The sequence below is a fragment of the Gossypium hirsutum genome, chromosome A11 (genome assembly GCF_007990345.1).
Source record: "Gossypium hirsutum isolate 1008001.06 chromosome A11, Gossypium_hirsutum_v2.1, whole genome shotgun sequence".
Taxonomy (NCBI): domain Eukaryota; kingdom Viridiplantae; phylum Streptophyta; class Magnoliopsida; order Malvales; family Malvaceae; genus Gossypium; species Gossypium hirsutum.
Window position 1 is genome coordinate 6,402,707 of NC_053434.1, and position 19,366 is coordinate 6,422,072.

General features: G+C 36.0%; 5 protein-coding genes and 1 long non-coding RNA gene across 12 annotated transcripts; 4 read left to right on the plus strand and 2 right to left on the minus strand.

Moving 5' to 3' along the window:
* Window positions 1-206: 206 nt before the first annotated feature.
* Window positions 207-3,062, plus strand: LOC107924164 (B2 protein). The gene is made up of 6 exons (XM_016854473.2): window positions 207-391; window positions 1,041-1,621; window positions 1,805-1,905; window positions 2,294-2,377; window positions 2,477-2,587; window positions 2,705-3,062. Exons 2-6 carry the CDS (start codon window positions 1,051-1,053, stop codon window positions 2,747-2,749), a joined length of 912 nt encoding a protein of 303 aa, XP_016709962.2. The 5' UTR covers window positions 207-391; window positions 1,041-1,050; the 3' UTR covers window positions 2,750-3,062.
* On the minus strand, window positions 2,935-3,894 carry LOC107924166 (uncharacterized). The gene is made up of 2 exons (XR_001691719.2): window positions 3,770-3,894; window positions 2,935-3,641 (listed from the first exon to the last, which is right to left on the minus strand). It is a non-coding gene; the product is annotated as an uncharacterized lncRNA (long non-coding RNA).
* LOC107924163 (protease HtpX homolog) lies at window positions 3,770-7,229 on the plus strand. 3 transcript variants are annotated; one of them, XM_041080811.1, is made up of 9 exons: window positions 3,770-4,227; window positions 4,310-4,367; window positions 4,682-4,749; window positions 4,849-5,028; window positions 5,256-5,352; window positions 6,101-6,210; window positions 6,301-6,434; window positions 6,513-6,695; window positions 6,943-7,229. In XM_041080811.1, exons 1-8 carry the CDS (start codon window positions 3,982-3,984, stop codon window positions 6,634-6,636), a joined length of 1,017 nt encoding a protein of 338 aa, XP_040936745.1. In that variant the 5' UTR covers window positions 3,770-3,981; the 3' UTR covers window positions 6,637-6,695; window positions 6,943-7,229. The 3 variants fall into 3 exon arrangements, with proteins under 3 accessions (XP_040936745.1, XP_040936744.1, XP_040936746.1); XM_041080810.1 differs by having other exon boundaries at window positions 3,775-4,227; window positions 4,679-4,749; XM_041080812.1 differs by lacking the exons at window positions 6,513-6,695; window positions 6,943-7,229 and having other exon boundaries at window positions 3,775-4,227; window positions 4,679-4,749; window positions 6,299-6,435.
* A 71-nt stretch (window positions 7,230-7,300) lies between these two features.
* On the plus strand, window positions 7,301-9,356 carry LOC107924165 (mitochondrial pyruvate carrier 1). 2 transcript variants are annotated; one of them, XM_041080814.1, is made up of 6 exons: window positions 7,301-7,445; window positions 7,545-7,609; window positions 8,555-8,658; window positions 8,769-8,823; window positions 8,951-9,086; window positions 9,167-9,356. In XM_041080814.1, exons 3-6 carry the CDS (start codon window positions 8,566-8,568, stop codon window positions 9,219-9,221), a joined length of 339 nt encoding a protein of 112 aa, XP_040936748.1. In that variant the 5' UTR covers window positions 7,301-7,445; window positions 7,545-7,609; window positions 8,555-8,565; the 3' UTR covers window positions 9,222-9,356. The 2 variants fall into 2 exon arrangements, with proteins under 2 accessions (XP_040936748.1, XP_016709964.1); XM_016854475.2 differs by lacking the exons at window positions 7,301-7,445; window positions 7,545-7,609 and adding an exon at window positions 8,254-8,402.
* A 675-nt stretch (window positions 9,357-10,031) lies between these two features.
* LOC107924024 (actin-histidine N-methyltransferase) lies at window positions 10,032-16,153 on the plus strand. Of its 4 annotated transcripts, none has more exons than XM_041080809.1 (12): window positions 10,032-10,579; window positions 10,672-10,747; window positions 11,130-11,335; window positions 11,431-11,517; window positions 11,610-11,702; window positions 11,963-12,117; window positions 12,253-12,337; window positions 12,565-12,651; window positions 12,731-12,850; window positions 13,164-13,265; window positions 13,358-13,523; window positions 15,677-16,153. In XM_041080809.1, exons 1-12 carry the CDS (start codon window positions 10,265-10,267, stop codon window positions 15,682-15,684), a joined length of 1,500 nt encoding a protein of 499 aa, XP_040936743.1. In that variant the 5' UTR covers window positions 10,032-10,264; the 3' UTR covers window positions 15,685-16,153. The 4 variants fall into 4 exon arrangements, 3 of the variants coding, with proteins under 3 accessions (XP_040936743.1, XP_016709765.2, XP_016709766.2); XM_016854276.2 differs by lacking the exon at window positions 15,677-16,153 and adding an exon at window positions 14,015-14,480 and having other exon boundaries at window positions 10,035-10,579; XR_001691696.2 differs by lacking the exon at window positions 15,677-16,153 and having other exon boundaries at window positions 12,731-12,836; window positions 13,358-13,514.
* Window positions 14,336-17,178, minus strand: LOC107924023 (inversin-like). The gene is given in 3 exon segments (XM_016854275.2): window positions 14,336-16,373; window positions 16,455-16,856; window positions 16,858-17,178. Coding segments are annotated over 3 exon segments (2,037 nt in total). The 3' UTR covers window positions 14,336-15,059.
* Window positions 17,179-19,366: the final 2,188 nt, after the last annotated feature.

Here is a 19,366-nt window from a genome sequence, read left to right on the forward strand (position 1 = left end):
ATAACAGAAATGGAAAATTATTTAATTTTAAAATAATCTAAACCTAAAATATTTAAAAATTTTAAAACACATATTATGGTTAATCAGAGCCAAAACTAATCACAATTTAATAACTCACTTAATAAGTTCGGTCAAAAAGTCCATTGGATTTAATTACTCCAAAAATGGAAAGGGAAAAGTGTGTACATGCGGCGTGCCCGAGAACTCCACCCGCACCACAATTTTTGTTCGGAAAGCCCGAAAATACTCCATCTCCTGAGGGGCATTTTCGTCATCAAATTGTTCAAGACAATGAAAATGCCCTCTTTCATAATCTCTCTCTCTCTCCCACCCCCTTCTCCCTCTGTGTCGTGTCTGACGGGTTTCACTTGCATAGCTAGCAAAGCTAAAGGTACTATTCCTTTTTTGGATCCCCCAAATCTAGGGTTCATTCGATCCCTAAATATGGGTTAAAACATTGAAGCTTTACCTTGCTTGGTGAAGTCTGCATCTCTTTGTTTAGTTCTATGTTCAGCGCTTTACATTTATTATCTTTTCTTTTTTTTTTGATGATTTTGCCTTTGTAGGTATTGTTCTAAAGACGATTATACTTTGGGTTTTATTTTTTGGGGGTTAATTTTGTTGTGTTGGGTTTGGATTAGAAAAATTTTCGGTTCTTTTCTAAGTCCAGTGTGGTTGACTCTTTAAGTTTTAGAATTTCTGGGTTTATGTTTGTCTGTTTGTGAAAAGTGCGGGAAAGAAAAAGGAAGTGTGAACTTTCAAGTTTTTGGTGCGTTACAGTTGGTTATCAAATTATTGCTTAATTCTTGAGATTTTCATTGGTTATTGTGTAGGAATTGAAGCTTCTTGGCGTTGACTGGTTAATATTTGCTTACTCTTTTCTAATTGTTATTGTTAGGCCAATCTTGAACAAAATCAATTGATGAATTATTATATTTTCCTTCATTTTCCTTTTATTTTTGCTTAGTCTTTGCCCTGTTTCTATGCCTCTTTTGTGTAATTAAACAATTCTTTACAAATTACGTTTCCTCTCTTATTAGAGTTTGCAAGATGGGGAGCATGGATAGCTTTTGGCAGCTGGGGGATTATCTTCGAGGACAATCAAAAGCCTCAGAGGATAACCAATGGCTGATGGTTGCCTCTAAACTGGCTGAGCAGACGAGGAAAAAGGGTGAACGCCTGAGCAATCTTGATCTTTCGAAGGGTCCAGCCGAAATAAGGACAAGGGATAAATTTGGTTTCCGGGAAGACAACAAATTCGAGAACCTTAACTTCAATATGTTAAACTTGGACTCCAAGATTGGAGATAATGCAAGCAAAAGCTCATTCCGAAATGGTACCTACAATATAAATGCTGTTTACCAGAAAAATAATATCAATAGCCTGGAAGACCTGGCTGGCAACAAATATAGCGGCAATAATCATAGCAACAAAGATGTCAATAATAACAGCAGTACCAGCAATAACAACAGCAATGAGAACAGTGCAAACAATGCTGTTGACAAACGGTTCAAGACATTGCCTGCAGCTGAGGCACTCCCGAGAAATGAGGTGCTTGGAGGATACATTTTTGTTTGTAACAATGATACAATGCAGGAAGATCTAAAGCGGCAGCTATTTGGTAATTGTCATTTTCTCTTGCCAACCTTTTTCTTTCATTCTTTCTGGTTTAGTGTTCTGGAAATAAGTTATTCTGTCTGTTTGAAGACTCCCATTCTCATTGATGTAATCATCACTTAAGTGATTTCTATTATTAACATCTCAGGTGGGATTTCTTACATGTTGCTGTTTTCTCATTTGATAGGTTTACCACCAAGATATAGGGACTCTGTTCGGGCAATTACACCTGGCTTACCTCTATTTCTCTATAACTATACTACTCATCAGTTGCATGGTATTTTTGAGGTTTGTTCACCTACTTCATACTTGTAAATTAACATTCCTATACATCCCTCTATAATGATTGATGCTGCTGTTCTATTAGGAGTTCATTTATTTCTCTGAATGTTTGCATGTTGCGCACTTTTGCTGGACGAGGAATAATTAGGGAACAAATTATGATTATGTTATTTATTTTCAATTGGTTGTCCAACAGCCAATAAGATTCATCAGTGTAATCTTTTGATGTATGGTCTATTATAAGACTGTTCTCTCCTTCGCTCCACCTCCAGCTCAGTCCCAAAGGGAAAAAAAAGGGCCTTGGATGTTTGATGTTTATAGTACTGTAGCAAATCATTTCAACATCTTTTGTTTTCCTCTCTTGTGTCATTGATGTTTTCTTCTATACATACAGGCAGCAACTTTTGGGGGTTCTAACATCGATCCAACTGCTTGGGAAGACAAAAAATGCAAAGGCGAGTCAAGGTTTCCTGCTCAGGTAAAGTTTGTGTTTATAATTTGTATTAACTTACTTGCTTATTCCCTTGTAAGAGTGCATGAGCTCTAATTCTTTTAAATTTGTTCCCCAAATAAATAGGTGAGAATCCGTATTAGGAAACTCTGCAAGGCATTGGAAGAGGATGCATTTAGGCCAGTCTTGCACCACTATGATGGCCCCAAGTTTCGTCTCGAGCTTTCAGTTCCTGAGGTACTGCAAGCAATTATAATTTTTCTTCTGGTCTCTTATTTCATGCGAACTTTCTGGTAATCAAAATATTGGATCCTTTTAACTGAAGCTCAAGAGCTTCATATCATTCTTTTGCAGACGTTGGATCTATTAGACCTTTGTGAACAAGCAGGCTCTCCATAAGCCAAAAGTTATCTGAGTGCAAATGTGCTAGGGTTAAGGGCATAAGGCTGCCTGCTTTTCACAGATTTTCCATAGAGCGCAAGCTGTGGGTTAAAGACCAGTTGGTGAATCAACTCAGGAAAAGTGGGAAATGGCGTTAGCCAGCTGAATAAAATTGCGTTTGTGTCTTGTGAAAGATACTTTTGTAAACTTTTGCATTATATTCTTATGTATTAAAAATCCTATATAGATAGACTTGCAAAATGTGAAAGACAATGACTACTATGTGTAATGTTTAAAGTCCTCAAGAAATGAAGGCCTTGAATTTGATGTCTGTTTTGTGCTTTATAACTGTCTCCTGTCTCCTTTTATGTCAGCTGGGCTTCAGTAGAGTTGTAAAAGAGAATACTTTATCAGAGAGCAAAGTACAGGGGCTAGTTTACTCCTAATACAGGGTCCTCTCGATGACATCTGGAGTCACGAGCTTAAGAGCCGGTAAGTGAATCAACAAGCAGGAGCTGGGACTGTCAAGCCAAGCTTCTTTTTTTTCCCACCTTATGAACTAATTTTCGTTGCTATAATTGATCCATTGTGCTTCGAGCTATCGAATCGAATGGTAATAACTCTGGAGGAAAATTGGATTCTTACGGCAAGGCAATTCAAAGTTCTAACATAAATAACTTGTAGAAAGCAAAAGAGCTTTCATTCACATCTCTATTAAACTCTCCTTTTTTCCCACTCTCAATTAACTCTTAAATTCAATCAAATCATAACATATAAATAACCACACCCAAAAACTTGCAATAATTATATATATATAAAGAACACTACGTTATTAATTTCTTGAAGGGTCAGTTCTTTTCCTTGAGCTTCTGTAGCACCTGGGGTTGGTGGTCGATTATTTGAATGTTTCCTGTAAAGGGCAAAAAATTTTACACATTGTTAAAGCTCTGAAAAATAAAAAATTAGGAAAAAAAAAAACCGACGCAGTCTATTAAAACGACAACGTCTGGGTGCTTTAAGACTGTGATAGTAATTTACCAGATCTTTCCTTGAACTTAGCCTGAAACTACGAAAAAGCTTATCAGCCAACGGCAAAACGAAGTGGCGCCAAACGGTAACCATAAAACTACAAAGAAATTAAAAATAGAAAATCTTCGGAAAATTACCTTAAAAGATTTTTTTAAAAAAGAAATTCAATCTCTTACTTAACGCTAAGCTCATGTCATTCGCTTGGCCTGTTTGAAAAAACAATGGCTTCTTTGGTTCTCTCTTCTTTCTGTTTCCCTTCTCAAAAGTCTTGTTCTTTTACGTCTTCTTCTCTCCGATTCAGAATCAGAGCTCCGACTGATTCTAGGTTCGGTGGTCCTTTATTTGTCGGATTCGGATCGGTCAAGAAGAGAAATGGAAGAATCGAGGCGTCGGTTGACTCCACAGCTCATCCGCTTGTGTTTCGTGACCTCGACGCCGACGATTTCCGGCACCCGCTCGATAAACAGGTCCGGTTTTCTATGACAATTTTAATAAATTTTCTTTTATACACAATTAAAGAGATATATATTGTTTGGATTTTGGATGCAGAATACGTTGCTATTGAGAGCGATTCCAGGCCTTAACGAAATAGGAAGAGCTATACTAGGTAACTTCAATTGTTGTTTTTTCTATTTACTTTTTGTACATTTGATTTCCTTTTCTTTTTCCAAAATTAGTTAGTTAAAAACAAAATTAAAATCTGATTAAAACCAAGGAAATTAGTTAGATGTAACGTCAATTCGAAGATTATACATGTGATTTTGTCATCTATTTAGTTCTTCGAAGCCATTGCTTTCTCTATTTTGAAAGCAAAAAGCAAGTAGTAGGAAAATCGAATACCTAATGTCCAAAATGCAGCATTACTGTAAATTGCGTGAGTTTTCGATGTTAGAGAAGCCTTAACTTGAATCTTTATAGCAGGAACCGTGACTGAGCAAATCATGCTTCTTGAGAATATAGGAACCTCAATCCTTGTTTCCAAAGATCAGGTTATTTGATGCTTAGAGTGTTTTTTATTTGAAGTTGTTTTCCTGGTTGTATCCTATGTAAATTGCATCAAATTATTCCAATTTTTTTCCTTGTATCAGCTTCCGGAGCTTCATAAAATGATGATTGAGGCTGCGGGAATATTGAATATTGAACCTCCTGATCTCTATGTTCGACAAAGTCCTGTTCCGAATGCTTATACATTGGCTATAAGTGGTAAAAAACCATTTGTTATTATCCATACTAGTCTTGTGGAGCTTCTGACACGAAAAGAATTACAGGTCTTCACTTCTTTCACACTCCCTTTCCATCACGAGCCAAAACTTATTTTCCCTTTTTTGTTTTTTGTTATTTCCTTTTAGTGTCTGGACTGCTGCTCCAATCCTATTTATATATGTGATTATTAAAGTCTAAATCGAATTGTATGTGCTTTATCATCCATAGCAGTATTGTGATTTGAATGATAAAATGTCATTAATTTTCTTTTTTCTGTGCTACTTCAAGGTAGGCTGTTTTGGCTCATGAGTTAGGTCATCTCAAATGCGATCATGGTGTATGGCTTACTTTTGCAAATCTTCTCACTCTTGGATCCTATCATTTACCTGGTATGTATTTTGGTTCTATCCATCAGTTGGAACAACTTAGCTACTTAGTACATTCTTAGTTCAATGACAGCACATTTTATTATTTTGTAATATAAGTATCTTGTAATACATCTTCTATATAATCCACATCTATTATGTCATAGTTAGCCTTGATAATCAATGAATATACCAAATCATTTTAATCAATTAATTATTGGAGTATATAAGAACTGTTAATCCTTGAAATGTTATCTTTTTATTATTTTGAAAAATAGAATTATATTTTAATATTATACATCTTTTTAATACTTTTGTTCTTATACTGTACATTATCATTAATTATATCTAATATCCTTTATGTGCAATGTTTAGTTAAAAGTTCAAACTAGTATGTATGGGAAAACAAGATCTTAGGCAAGACTGTACAAGCTAATGGACTTCTAGAAGCGATTCTTAGTTAATCACATTGCACTTTACATTTAGAAGAGTACTTTATGTATCGGTGTGGGTGCATATATATTAAGTTATTGACAGTATACATATACATTGGCCTGCTTGTCATTTGCTAGCATGCATCTTATAGTAGTTGTCTTTACAGGAAATAGGAATAACGTTTCCAATCTACTGAAGTAGAAAAAAGGGAATTTAGATGGCATGTTATACTCCAAAAAATATATATATATATTTTCTGAACCACCTTTGGTTTTGGTTATAGTACTCTACTGCAGTTATTAAACAACACGGTTTTGAATACCTTAGTTTCTCATAGGACTTGGTGGCTTTATAGCTCAGAGGTTAGAGGAACAGTTAATCCGCTGGCTTAGGGCAGCAGAGCTAACTTGTGATCGTGCAGCCCTTCTTGTTGCTCAAGATCCCAAGGTTTGCCAAAATGTCTCCGAGCTAATATAATCTGTGATCAAATAGTTGAGATTCCATTATCTAATTCTAATTGTGATGCACATACAAGAGGTTGCCATCTCTGTTTTGATGAAATTGACTGGTGGCTGCCCGTCAATGGCTGATCAGCTAAATGTTGATGCATTTTTGGAGCAAGCTCACTCTTATGAAAAGGCTTCTTCAAGCCCAATCGGGTGGTATATAAGGTGAGGAATGGTTTTGGTGAAGCATTCAAAACTCACATATTGCTTTTCCCTTTGATTGTCTAATTACCTCATTTTTAGAAATGCCCAAACACGGCAACTTTCACATCCACTACCTGTTCTACGAGCTCGTGAGATTGACGAGTGGTCAAGAAGTCGTGAATACAGAAGTCTTCTTGAACGTGCAACACAGATGAGCATGTAGTAGAGGTTTAGCACTGCTCTGAACCTGGAGAAAGTCATAGTTTAAAACAGCTTTAATAGGTCTGATTTTAATGGTTATTTTCAAATTTCCATAACCTTTTTACATGCAATATATATCCATTTTCTTTCCATGGGTAACAGTACAGTCATATTTTCCTAATAATGAGGAGTTTGTACATGCCATTAACAATTTCGCATTGCTATCACCTTGTATGTGTTTCAGTTTATTACATTTTTTTTTATATTGATGGAGACATGGAACTTTCCTTGTATTGATCAATCGGATTTTATTTGGGATTCTTTTCAGATATCGCCTTTGCCTTACGATATATTGCCAGGCAGTGGAGAGCACAGAAATGGAGGCAACATTTGTAAAAAGCATCTATAGCTAACATTTGTCCATAAAGATGATAGTTTAAATTGTGGGAAGAACATATTTGGATTTTCTGAAACCACGATAGAGAAAATTCTCGGAAGTTACAGAAACATAGGTTTGATACTCATAGGAGCAGAACACTGTATCCTGCTGTTCAACACGATAAAATCGGATATAGTAATCTCTTAATCCTGTAGTAAAATACAATGCTTGCTTAATTAATATGTTTCAATGGTAGTGTGCTCCGAAATCCACTGTTCCCAACAAGGATTAGCTTGCTTAATTAATATGTTTCAATGGTAGTGTGCTCCGAAATCCACTGTTCCCAACAAGGATTAGCACCATTGAAGATGCAGCAGCCTCCCAAGATTGTTCAGTCTCCAAGAGTAAGATTGAATAAAAATATCTTAAATCCCATGGCCATGATTATATCAGTAAGCATCGATCTGGTTTTAATGGGTAAATCTTTACTTGGATTAGTGTCTGGCTTGTTTTATTGCTAAAGAAACTGATATGGGTTGCACGTGAATCAGCTACAAAACTTTCCGGGCTGAACTACTGATCCGGCACGAACTTCCACCATAAAATCACCTCACAGGTATTTTATCAGTCTGTGCCAGCTGAAACACCTTAGACAATCTCCACTGCAGCCATTGTTATGAACTATTGTTAGTACCTTACAAACAGTTAGAGATTGGTACATTATTTCCTCTGCTTGTGGTGATATGGCTGGTCGGTTTAATCGATTATTGCTATATAACCGAATCAACTGTACCGAGTGAATACTCATCCTCTAACAATGTTGAGCAGCTAGACCGGTAGAGTGGGTGAATGTGAGTGCATAATTCATGAAAGCCAATCCATATTCCAAATATATACTAAACCTGGCAAGAAAACCTTATCTCAAGGATTTGATCAGATTGGAAAAACAAAATTTAATGTGATAAAGTAGCCGCCATTGATTATATTTAATGTGATGAAGGAGCCGCCATTGACTATTATTCTATGAAAGCTGTTGAGTGTTAAAAGCTAAATGACATGGAAGATAAACAAGTTGTCATTTTCAATTATATATAGAGAGAGAAGGAACGTAACATGAAGGAAGTTAGATTTGAGGGGAAGAAGTAGAAGTCTTGGTTACTTTGGTTAAAATACAAGGATTAAAGATACACTTGGATCTAAATGAATATTTTTGTAGTAATTTACTTTAAAAATGTAAAATTATAAAAAAAATTGTCAGTTAATGGTTGCTTGTTGGACTCGCAATTGAATCTTTCTACTACTGAATATTCGTATATATCCTCCACATTCTGGGAAGACATTTTATCATTTTTTGACTATTGCCTATTCAAGTTTTGGGTTCATCAAACTGCAGCAATAGTCATATTTTGGTAAGATATGTTTGTGTGGGTTTTTATGGTGCTCATGAATTTTCAATAATGGAAAGAAACAATTGTTATATGGGGATACAATCTTGTATTTTTTTTTTTGCTTTTTTCAGTTTCGTTATTATTTGTTTTACAAACGAGATTTTCATTTGCAGAAATAGGAGGAATGGAGGTGTTAAGAGCTTTTGTGAACAGTCCCATTGGCCCTAAAACAACTCATTTCTGGGGCCCTGTTTTCAACTGGAGCCTCCCTATTGCAGTATTTGCTACAAACTCAAATCTATTTCTACATAGTTCATTGCTGTTTTATGTCATTTCTACGAGATTAATCCAAGTACTCTTGTGCCTATCGCTTTCTTTCTTTTAAAGGCATTTTTAGACACCAAGAAACCCCCAGAAGTGATATCAGGCAACATGACTGCAGGTCAGCCAATCTCTAAGTTTGACCCCTTTTTTTATTCTTAATTCAAACTTACTCCTACCATATCCAACTCTAATCCCAGTAATATAGATATACGTTGCTAAATTAAAGTGATTGATGTGTTTTGAAGTAATGTGCGGCTACTCAGCATTATTCATGAGGTTTGCATGGGTGGTACAGCCACGCAACCTCCATCTTCTTGTCTGCCATGCCTGTAATGAAACCGTGCAGCTTTATCAGCTCTCCCGTTGGATCAAGGCTCAACAGTAAGCCTTCGTAATATTAAGCACTATAAGAGAAACACAACTCAAAATTTATATAAATAAAATTAAGTTGTTATCTACAGGAATTCACAGAAGAAAGATGAAACTGAGGCACCAAACGGCAACAAAGATGACTAGTACCACAATGATCATTACACCTTGATCTTCAATAAAGCCTCTATTGTAAAATTTGCTTCTTTCTCAACAAGATGAAGTATAATTTTCTATAAAGCTTGAGTAAACAAAGCTTAATAGCTTATCTGCGTTACTTAACCTTTGATTCGCTTGGTTATGGTTTGTTTAATATTTTAGCTTAAAGATGAGCTGCATTCATTGATTTGTAAACTTTTACAAAGAAAGGAAGAAAAAGTCTCAATACATTGAAATTAAACTCAAAGATATACAAATTAAAGACAGAGTACCTTCATCGACAGTGAAACCATATTAATCCTAAGGAAAAAAACATTAAAAGAAAGCCACCAAATCCACCACTCAAGCTACGTATAAATCCAATTTGGGAGATAATCAAAAAATTATTATTTTTATAAAAATAAATTATATTATTACTCTTTTAAAAAAGTTCACACATATCATGATGTGACCATCTAATTTTTAACATTACTTATGTATAAAATTATATTAAAAATATATTTATAAAATATTTATTCATTTAGTTTTTACATAAAATTTAATATAATTTTTTTTCTCTTACCCATATCATGCCACATAATCTAATTTTTAAAAATTCCATAGGAAATGAATAGTTGCAATTAATGAAGAAATAAAAATTTCAATTGCATTAATAAATAAATAGAAAAAGCAGATTATGATAAACTTATGATGCAATAAAAAATATTTAAAAAGTTTTATATAAAAATAAAATACTTTTAATTTAATATTTATTATTTGTAAATAAATAATTATTTTTCAAATGGTTAGTTAATTTGTGATAAACCCAGTCGGAAGTAGTTTCTTGGTATTTTGAGTAGCTTCAAAATCTACTGGTCAAAACACACAAAAACGCCCAAAGATTTTTTGCTTCCCTCCAATTCAATCCACTTAATCTCAAACCTCAGACCCCATTCGTCTTCTCTTATCCCTAAATCCTTCTTCCACTTCTAATATATTCAAAAAGTTAAAATCCTAGCTTTTACTTTTACTTCTGTCAAGAGACTTTCTTAATGGAGCTCACTTGTTTGCATAACAAATTCAATTTTCCTTCTTTACCTCACCTTTCACGTCCATTCTTCAAGAACCCTAACCCCAGAGTCTTCCCTCGAAAAATAAACATTCTTTTTCTAGCTTCGGCTTCGGATACTGTTGTGGCTAGTTCAATAAAGGAACTTGGCAGCAAGAAAGATGATGAATTTGGGGACTTGAAATCTTGGATGCACAGAAATGGCTTGCCCCGTTGTAAAGTTGTGCTCAATGAGAGCACTTCACACGATGAGAAGCATATGCCTGTACATTATGTCGTTGCCAGCGACGATCTTCCGGTAATTAAAATAGCTTTTTTTTTGGTTTTTTTTCCTTTGTTTTTATTAATGGGGTTTTGTAAAATTCGCGTTCCCTGTTCTGGGTTTTGTAGGCAGGTGATGTGGCGTTTTCGGTGCCCAATTCATTGGTTGTTACGCTTGAGAGAGTGCTGGGAAACGAGACTGTTGGTAAGGTGCACTATATAAATTGTTGAACATTTTATAAAGCACTGAATGTTCTTTTCAATATTGGAAACTTGGTTCATATATAGACATTGTTTTGTTTTTCTTTTCTCTCAACTTGTAAAGCTGATTATGGCCCTGGATGATAGTCAAGACCGTTGTTACAACAGTTTCCATGTAAATTTCTCAAAACAAGAAATTATAAAGTAGGATTTAATTGTTTTGCGAGCTTACGTGGCTTTGCAGTACTTGTGGAACATCTATGCATTTATGTTTATATTTAACTGTAGATTTAAATTGAGTGGAAAAGGGAGAACACAAACTGCTGCAAATTTCTTTTCTTTTTTCAACTTGATTTGGTTTTGTAATTATGTTTACTTGCCTACAGCTGAACTTTTGACAACGAACAAGTTGTCCGAATTGGCATGCTTAGCTTTATATTTAATGTATGAGAAGAAGCAAGGAAAGAAATCATTCTGGTATCCCTATATTAGAGAGCTCGATCGCCAACGAGGAAGGGGCCAGCTGGCTGTGGAATCTCCCCTTCTATGGTCAGAGGAAGAATTGGCTTACCTAACTGGTAGCCCCACTAAGGTACCAAGGATGACACAAATTTCTGTTATCCGCTTTCCCTTTTCTATACCCGATTTACTGTTTCATGACTGTGTTCTATATTGTGCATAAGTTAGGCCGAAGTTCTTGAAAGGGCTGAAGGAATAAAAAGAGAGTATGATGAGCTTGATACTGTCTGGTTTATGGCTGGGTCTCTCTTTCAGGTATTGTATTTCATCCTTTTTTCGTTTTTCATTTCTGAATCTTAGAGCTCAGAGCGTGATCGTAAATGTTTTCTTATTTCTTTGCATTGCAGCAATATCCATATGATATACCTACTGAGGCTTTTCCATTTGAGATTTTCAAACAAGCTTTTGTTGCTGTTCAGTCTTGTGTGGTGCATTTACAGGTAATTTTCTCTCTAGCTGGTTATAAACTTTTCCAATTTTCCCTAATTTTCGAGAAATATGTTTTCAACCCTTGTGGATATGACTGACTTATTCTCTGGCAGTAGTCTTTATGGTTTGCGTTTTGTAAAATTTTAAAAACTTGATTGGCTAAACCTTCTTGATAGCTTTACGTATACCGAAACCCTCTTTTTTTTCTCCTTTCTTGAAAATTTTGAAACAATATGTTTGAATGATAAACTGAAAACTTGTTTTTTCTCAGAAAGTACCTTTGGCTCAGAGATTTGCATTGGTTCCTCTTGGACCCCCATTGCTAGCTTACAGAAGCAATTGCAAGGCAATGTTAAGTGCTGTTAATGGTGCTGTTGAACTAGTGGTTGATCGCGCATGTAAGGCTGGGGAACCCATTGTTGTCTGGTATAAATATAAACATATAATGTCTTATTATTTGTCCATAACATTGATTTCTCTCTGTCATGCTTTAGCATCAAAGCAATGAAATTTTATCGCTCAGAACAAAAGTTGACATTGGTGAATTTGTTGTCTATTCAGGTGTGGACCACAGCCAAATTCAAAACTGCTCATCAACTACGGATTTGTTGATGATGATAATTCTTATGATCGCCTGGTTGTTGAGGTAAAATCTGGATTTTCTAACTTGTATATGCAATTTCATAGTTTTCTTTGTCAACCATGCTAATATGCTTAATGAATGAAAAGATATTTATGCTTCTGTGCTTGAATGTCTAATATATGTTGAAAATTTGATTTATTGAAGTGATGGGATATGGTATTGATGAGATTGAGATTTTGTGTTTTTTTTTCATTCAACCATGTTGATATTTTTATTTACTGTATGTTCAGGCAGCTTTGAATACCGAAGATCCTCAATATCAGGACAAGAGACTGGTTGTTCAAAGAAACGGCAAACTATCAGTTCAAGTTTTTCATGTATTAACTCAAACCTCGTATTAATTGGATTATATTTGTAGGATGTTATCCTTTTGATCTTACTTTGTGCCTGCTGCAGGTTTATGCAGGGAAGGAAAAAGAAGCTGTTTTTGATATGCTTCCATATTTGCGGTTGGGCTATGTTTCAGATCCTTCTGAGATGCAATCTGTTCTTTCTTCTCAAGGTCCAGTGTGCCCAGTTAGTTTGTTTATTGCAAACTGCTATTTATTTGCATACTTTATTAACTGCATCACTAAATCGTAATTGAATCTAAGATTTATGTCCTACTCAAATTGAAATCCAGCTAATTCTGTTAGATGACTGAACAAACGTGATTGAGAAAGATCATTACTTGTAGAAAAAAAGGTTTTCAGAAGTGGCCCTTTCTTCCTTTGAAAAATTGTTTCTACTTGCACCTTTTATTGACCAATTAAAATCCAGATATTAGTTTAGAACCAGTGAAATTCCTTTTTCCTCCACTAAAATTCTGGTGACATACTTTTCATAATAGGTGAGTCCCTGTATGGATCGAGCAGTGCGAGACCAGCTTGCTGATTACTTCAATAGACGTCTGGCTGGCTACCTTACTACACTGAACGAAGATGAGTCATTGGTAATTTTTGTTGTTGTCTTGATCAAGTTGACGTTTAGATCTGAAGTAATGGAATGTTAGTTTTGATTAACATGTTTTTTTTTTTATGTTAGTTGTCAGATCCTAACTTGAATCCCAGGAGACGAGTTGCCACTGAGTTAGTTAGGTTGGAGAAGAAAATTCTCCATGCTTGTCTGCAAGCAACAACTGAACTGATAGATGAGTTACCTGACTGTGTCTCCATGCCCTGCACCTTATGCCCCGTTGTTGAAATGAAAGGTATCTCCACTCACCCTCTGTACTTCTAATTCATTTTCTTGTTAATTTGGAATGAACTTTCTTCAGAATTACTTGTCTCAATTGTAACATAGCAAAACAGTGTATATTCTGGCAGCCTATATTGCTCAGATGAAATCTTAAAAAGGACATTCCAAATACATGGAAGTCCTCAAAAGAATTCGATTATACCCATATTAGACATTTACATGTGTCCAACACTTGCACTCGAGTCCGAGTAACATGGTCACCAGCCAACTAAAAATTGAATCTACTAGCACCCTTTGGCCTTTGTCATCTGTCCCTGTATAACCAATCGCATTTCATGATTCTTCCAGCCTTTATAAATCAAAAAATAATGTTCAAAAAATGGGGGTGCTTGAGAAGCTCTAGACTCTTTTACAATGTACTAAAAAAAATGTATAGAAGCATCTTAATCCTAGAGCAACAAGGACAATCTATTAACAATGGCAAGTGTCCAAATACTTATGCAGGGACATTTTGACATTGGGTACTACATCAGGTGGTTTAAGAATTGGCACCTCGAACAGAACATGGGAAGTTTGTTGCTGGATCCAATAGGGTTTTAGAAGAGAGTATCATGGTTTTTCTTTTCCGAGCTATCGGATGCCATGGTGTGCCTTTAGTGAATGGTTCTTCGACATAAATATTAACTTCAAGAGTGTCTTCTAGCTGTAGTCTTGCAGAGAAGAGAAAGAGTCCAAGAATCTTCACCTAACGGTTGCATAGAATAATTCCGGCCACGAATGTTGGCCAGTTCTTGTAACTGTAGATTTAGATGACCCTTTTTTTTAATCAGATTTCTTTCACTTGTTGAATTTACCCTTACTTCTAACTCAATTTGTATTAGAGCTGACTCTAACTTGGCAATTTGTATACTCGTGTTATGTTTATGTTTATTTTTTTTCAAAAAAAAACATTGTATCTTGTTTTAATTCATATAATTTGCAGTCTTAAATTTGACACTTCTCTATCTCTCCCACATTTCTTCAGTTTCTGGGATCAATGTGCTGAAACCTTCTAACAGTAAAACAAGCATGAAGTTTCTTACTGATGCCTTTTTCAGCTTACAATATTCAATAATAGATCGACTGGAAACAAACATTTAGTTGAAAAAAAGTCAGTTTAATTATAACCTTATGTTTAGTTCAGTTGATTCATAGAGACTACAAGCTTGTTTATATTATAACCAATGACTTGAATACCCAATAAAATGAGTTAATAGATAGGCTGGTTTATACCTTTTCTCATACAAAGGTTTATATGCTTATATGCAATCTAAAATGAGCTTTTCTTTGTCTAAAACTTCAGATTTCATCATATCAACTACTTAGAAACATAAAAGTTTATTTTCCACATACAAGTTTATTTTATTATATAATTGTTATATATGAAACAGACAGCAAGATGCAGATATTGCTGATCTTTCTTCTTTTGTAAGTTGCTTCCTATATAGATTCAGATTGTTGGTCTTGAGATCATTTCAGGACCCAATTCTTCCTGTCAGAGACAACCATATCAAGCCATTGAGGCCATGGCTGGATTTACAGTAGTCTGGTTCAGGTTCAGGTTCGGCCTCTGCCTGCTAACTGTGGTTTTCATAGTCAGGCCCGAACCTCCAAAACAGAAATACTGTCTCTTTAACCCCTTTTTGTTTGATCCTTGCTTCTCAATTGTACTTGGTTTTTCATCATCAGTACTTGGAACGTAGCAAGATGGTCCACCAATATCCTCAGTGAAAATTCCCTTTTGTTTATCCAATGAGCTCGGAGAAGAAAGGGATGACCTCGAGAACGAACTCGATCGAGATCTTCCCTGAATCGTTAACTGCGGCATGTCTTGCATAACACCTTTCATAATCCCTGATGCAAGTTTTTTCTTTGCAATTGGACTGGATTGATTACTCCTCACGGATAGTGTTCTCTTGTTGTTAGGAAGTGATGATGAAGGCTTTGAAAATCTTTGTCTAAGTGGGATTGGAGTTTCTTCAGAGCAACCTTCAATTGATTTCTTCAATCTTTTCGGTTTTTTTCCTTTCATATGAGGCCAACGGAGAACACTTTTCAATCTCTGTGCTGCCTTATTCTTCGAACTCGGTTTTATATCGACTGATGATTTCCTGTTTTCATCACCAGAATCATAATCAATTGAGTATGAACGACTTCTTCCTCCGCTACTGGGATCATTAGCATCATAAGCATCCTGTGTAGTCTCAACACCGGTATGCAAGAAGATTTCGGTGTCCGATATTTGGAAAGAAGTTCCGGGACTGCTTCCATGCTGCATCTTTAAGTGTGAAGCAATGGCTCTTCTCGCAGTGTGGTCCTTACAACCAAACATTCCCCCGGCTGAAATCAAGTGTCGGATAAGCATATCCGATGAAGCGGAACGCGGCCTTTGTCGAAGTAGATCAAGTGGAGTCATTCCATTCGCATCACTGGTGTTCACGTTAATTGATGGTGCAGACATAAGGAGTTGAACCAGGTCACTGTGGACATTCCCAATGATAGCCAAGTGAAGTGCAGTCCTTCCATCATTGTTTTTAGCATTAACAATGTCTTCCATGTTGAACTTCTTTTCGTGTACCAGTCGCTTCATAAGATTGATCTGTAGGTCAACTCTTCTAAAAGTTGGGGTCTGAAAACCAGACACCGCTAAATGGAGAAATGTTTCCCTGGCGTTGTTTCTTACGGAGATCAACGAGGGAGACACACGAATCAAAGCCTCAACAACGGCTGCTTGGCCCCTATAAGCAGCAATATGCAACGCGGTGTTGCCTTGATCATCTACGGAGTCGATGATATCGAAAGATGAAACGAGGTTTTCAACCACCTATAAAATGAAACAATGCTTGCATTAGTCAAGGTAATGAAACTTAACCACTAACATAAACATAGAATACTTGAGCCTAACCTTGACTTGGCCTCGGCCAGCGGCAGCATGTAATACGGTCGAACCATGCTTATCTCTATAAGCCAATATATCTTTGTAGTAGCCATGAAGAAGCTCCATTAAAATCTTTAAATTTCCCCCTCTAGCAGCAGCATGAACAGCTTTGTTTGTGATCTCCCACTTATAAACAGAAGGTATTTCCCTGATGTGCTCTTTGAACCCTTCTGCATTTGCTGTCATAAACCTCGGTGACACTGCAAAGTCATATATAAGCGTGAAAACCTGAGAGTTTTTGCCCCTGGCAGCAGCATGAAGAATATCAGTAACACCATACTCTCCTTCTCCGAAAACAAGTAGAGGATTCCTTTGAAGAAGTTCTTGAATGAAACCCAAGTCTCCGGCTGAGGCAGCCGTGTACATAAGCCGTGTACATAAGCCATCCACCGTAGCCACACCTGATAAGGGAATTCTTTGTTTTCTTCGATTCACATTCGATAAAAAGCTTCCTAGCAACCTCAGAACGACACTTAGCAACATCATCGAACTGTTCTTCATCATCCCATACAGTCTCAAGCCGGCGGATCCTCCTCAAAGAGGTCAGCTTGATGAGATGATTCCCATCGATCCGTAGAAGCTCTCTGACCAAGTCGTAATGGCCATTAGCTGCTGCCCAATCAATGGGAGAAGCATACCACCATTGGTCTCCAGTGCTTTCCCAGCGAAGAGGGAAGTATGTAGGAAGCATTATGAAGATTAACAAAGCAAAGGCCCTACTGGACTCAATGCAACAAAGCAAGAGCTCAAATAGGGAAAAAGGCTTAACTAACCACTGTAAGAAACTAAAGCTTCATTAATGAAAATATTCAGGCAGTTGAACTACCAGCATAACAAAACCATTGAAACACCCTGAAAAGGAAATGAAGTAGATCAAGAAAGCATGATTAGACAATAAATGCTTTCTTTCTAGTCTTGATAGCCAAGAGTTTGAGAGTTAATGATAAATAACATCAACTATAAGATGGTATATGAAAGGGAATAGCCAATGATCAGTCTCACAAAAAGGTGAAGAACATGAAAGGATGGTATGTTCCTCAATTGGAATAATAAACTGTTCCAAGATCATATCGGTTAATCTTCAAATATTATGAAGTAGGTAAATTCTGCTTACTTTAATCTAAGATTTAGTTAATTACCATTTGTGTAATGGTCCATCAAGTTTATTGATTAATTTGGTAGTTAATGTAGTTAATCTTCTAACACACATTTGGCCTAATGTTGATTCAAGTCAACAGGGCAACCCCTACCACTACCACTATGTAAGTGCTTTCTTCTCCTCCTATGATATTGACAGTTGAGGAACTTAATTTTAAATTTCTAACCTGAACTCTTGAGAAACTTGGAAGTATTGAAGAATGATATTATTGTAATTATATTATTGTAATTATATTTGTATATATTTTCCCAGATCTGCTAACAGAAGAAGTTCAGGTTTTGAAGGTTTGGTTTATGAGAAACCTTGTCGAGTTTGAAAATTTTACATCATAAAGAGTGAAAGGCTTCAAAAATGTCACCTTCTGCTGTAAAGTTTGGATTCCAAGACCTTTGTTTTAAGTTTAGACTTTAAAGAAGTTAACATGCAAGATCAAATTCAAGATTGAAACTAGAATAATCTGTTACTTCAAAGATAGAAATTAAGACATGGTGAGGTGGAACCATATCCAACTACTCAAAAATACTTGGATTTCACAGCTTCGAAAGCAAAGAATGCCATGTGAAAAGCAGCTTTTTAACAATATATATATAGTTTTAATGGCTACTAATACATTGAAAAAGGCTGAAAATAGAGGAGTGGGGTTCCCTGCTTTATCAACAATAATGCATGTGATATGTCAAATCCCTTGCTGTGCTTTTGTATGATTTTCATGCTTCCCACCATTGTTGTTTTGTTCTTAAATTATCTTCTTACAGGTCTCTTTCTTACCTTCAATGGCCATTATTATGAAACTCATCTTCACATTGCCAGAAAACACACCAATTGGTCTCTCAAATCTCCTTTGGGATTTTAAAAACTTATTGGATGTCTCATTGCATACATAAAGTAAAGGAAGTTGCGGATTCTGACTTCCACTTAAAGTTACAATGGCTAATATTAGAGACTTGGGACCCAACTGACTGATGCAATGAACCTTTCAATTGCACATGGAAAGTAGCCGTACATGATAAATGTGTTGATTTGAGTAGAGGAGACAGAGAGGAATGCAACAACAACCAATTGATTCCTTGAAATGTGGGGTATATTTAACGTAGAGAGTAGATTTTATGTGATTTGATCTGTAACTCTTTATCTCATAATTTCCAATCTTTTGTTTTTAGCTCAATGTAATGTAAATAGAAGAGGTACCACTAGCAGCTATGCAACAATCCTCTTCAGACGTGTGTGTTCTTTTTTTAATGATGAGGATTATCGGACTGCGACCGATATTTAATTAGATTATCTAACGTTATAGAACTAGTGGTATCATCCCTTATCCAGACGCACTTTTTCATTGCTATTCTCATATGATCTTTAGAACTGCTCCGTCCTTGATTATATATTGGTCCCGACCAACTACTATTGCTGACTTGACTTCTTCGGCTGACAGAATTGATGGTTTTGGAGCAGCGTTGGCTGCCCCTTGAGAGCCCTTCTTGGGTTTGCGTGCCCGGTCGGCAGCCTACATTTGTTGCACTTGCTTGGCCCTATCCTAACTGCCTCCTCTAGTCCTTGCCAATAATCACACTTCTCGACGATTTCATCCGATCTGATTTTTATGCATCTCTGCAAAATTTATGTCAAAAATAGTATAATGGAAAGAAAAAAGTTAAAATAAGAATTTTTTTTTTTGGGGGGTGGGGGGGAGGAGTTCAAAAAATAAGAAATGGTTTTGTTTCTA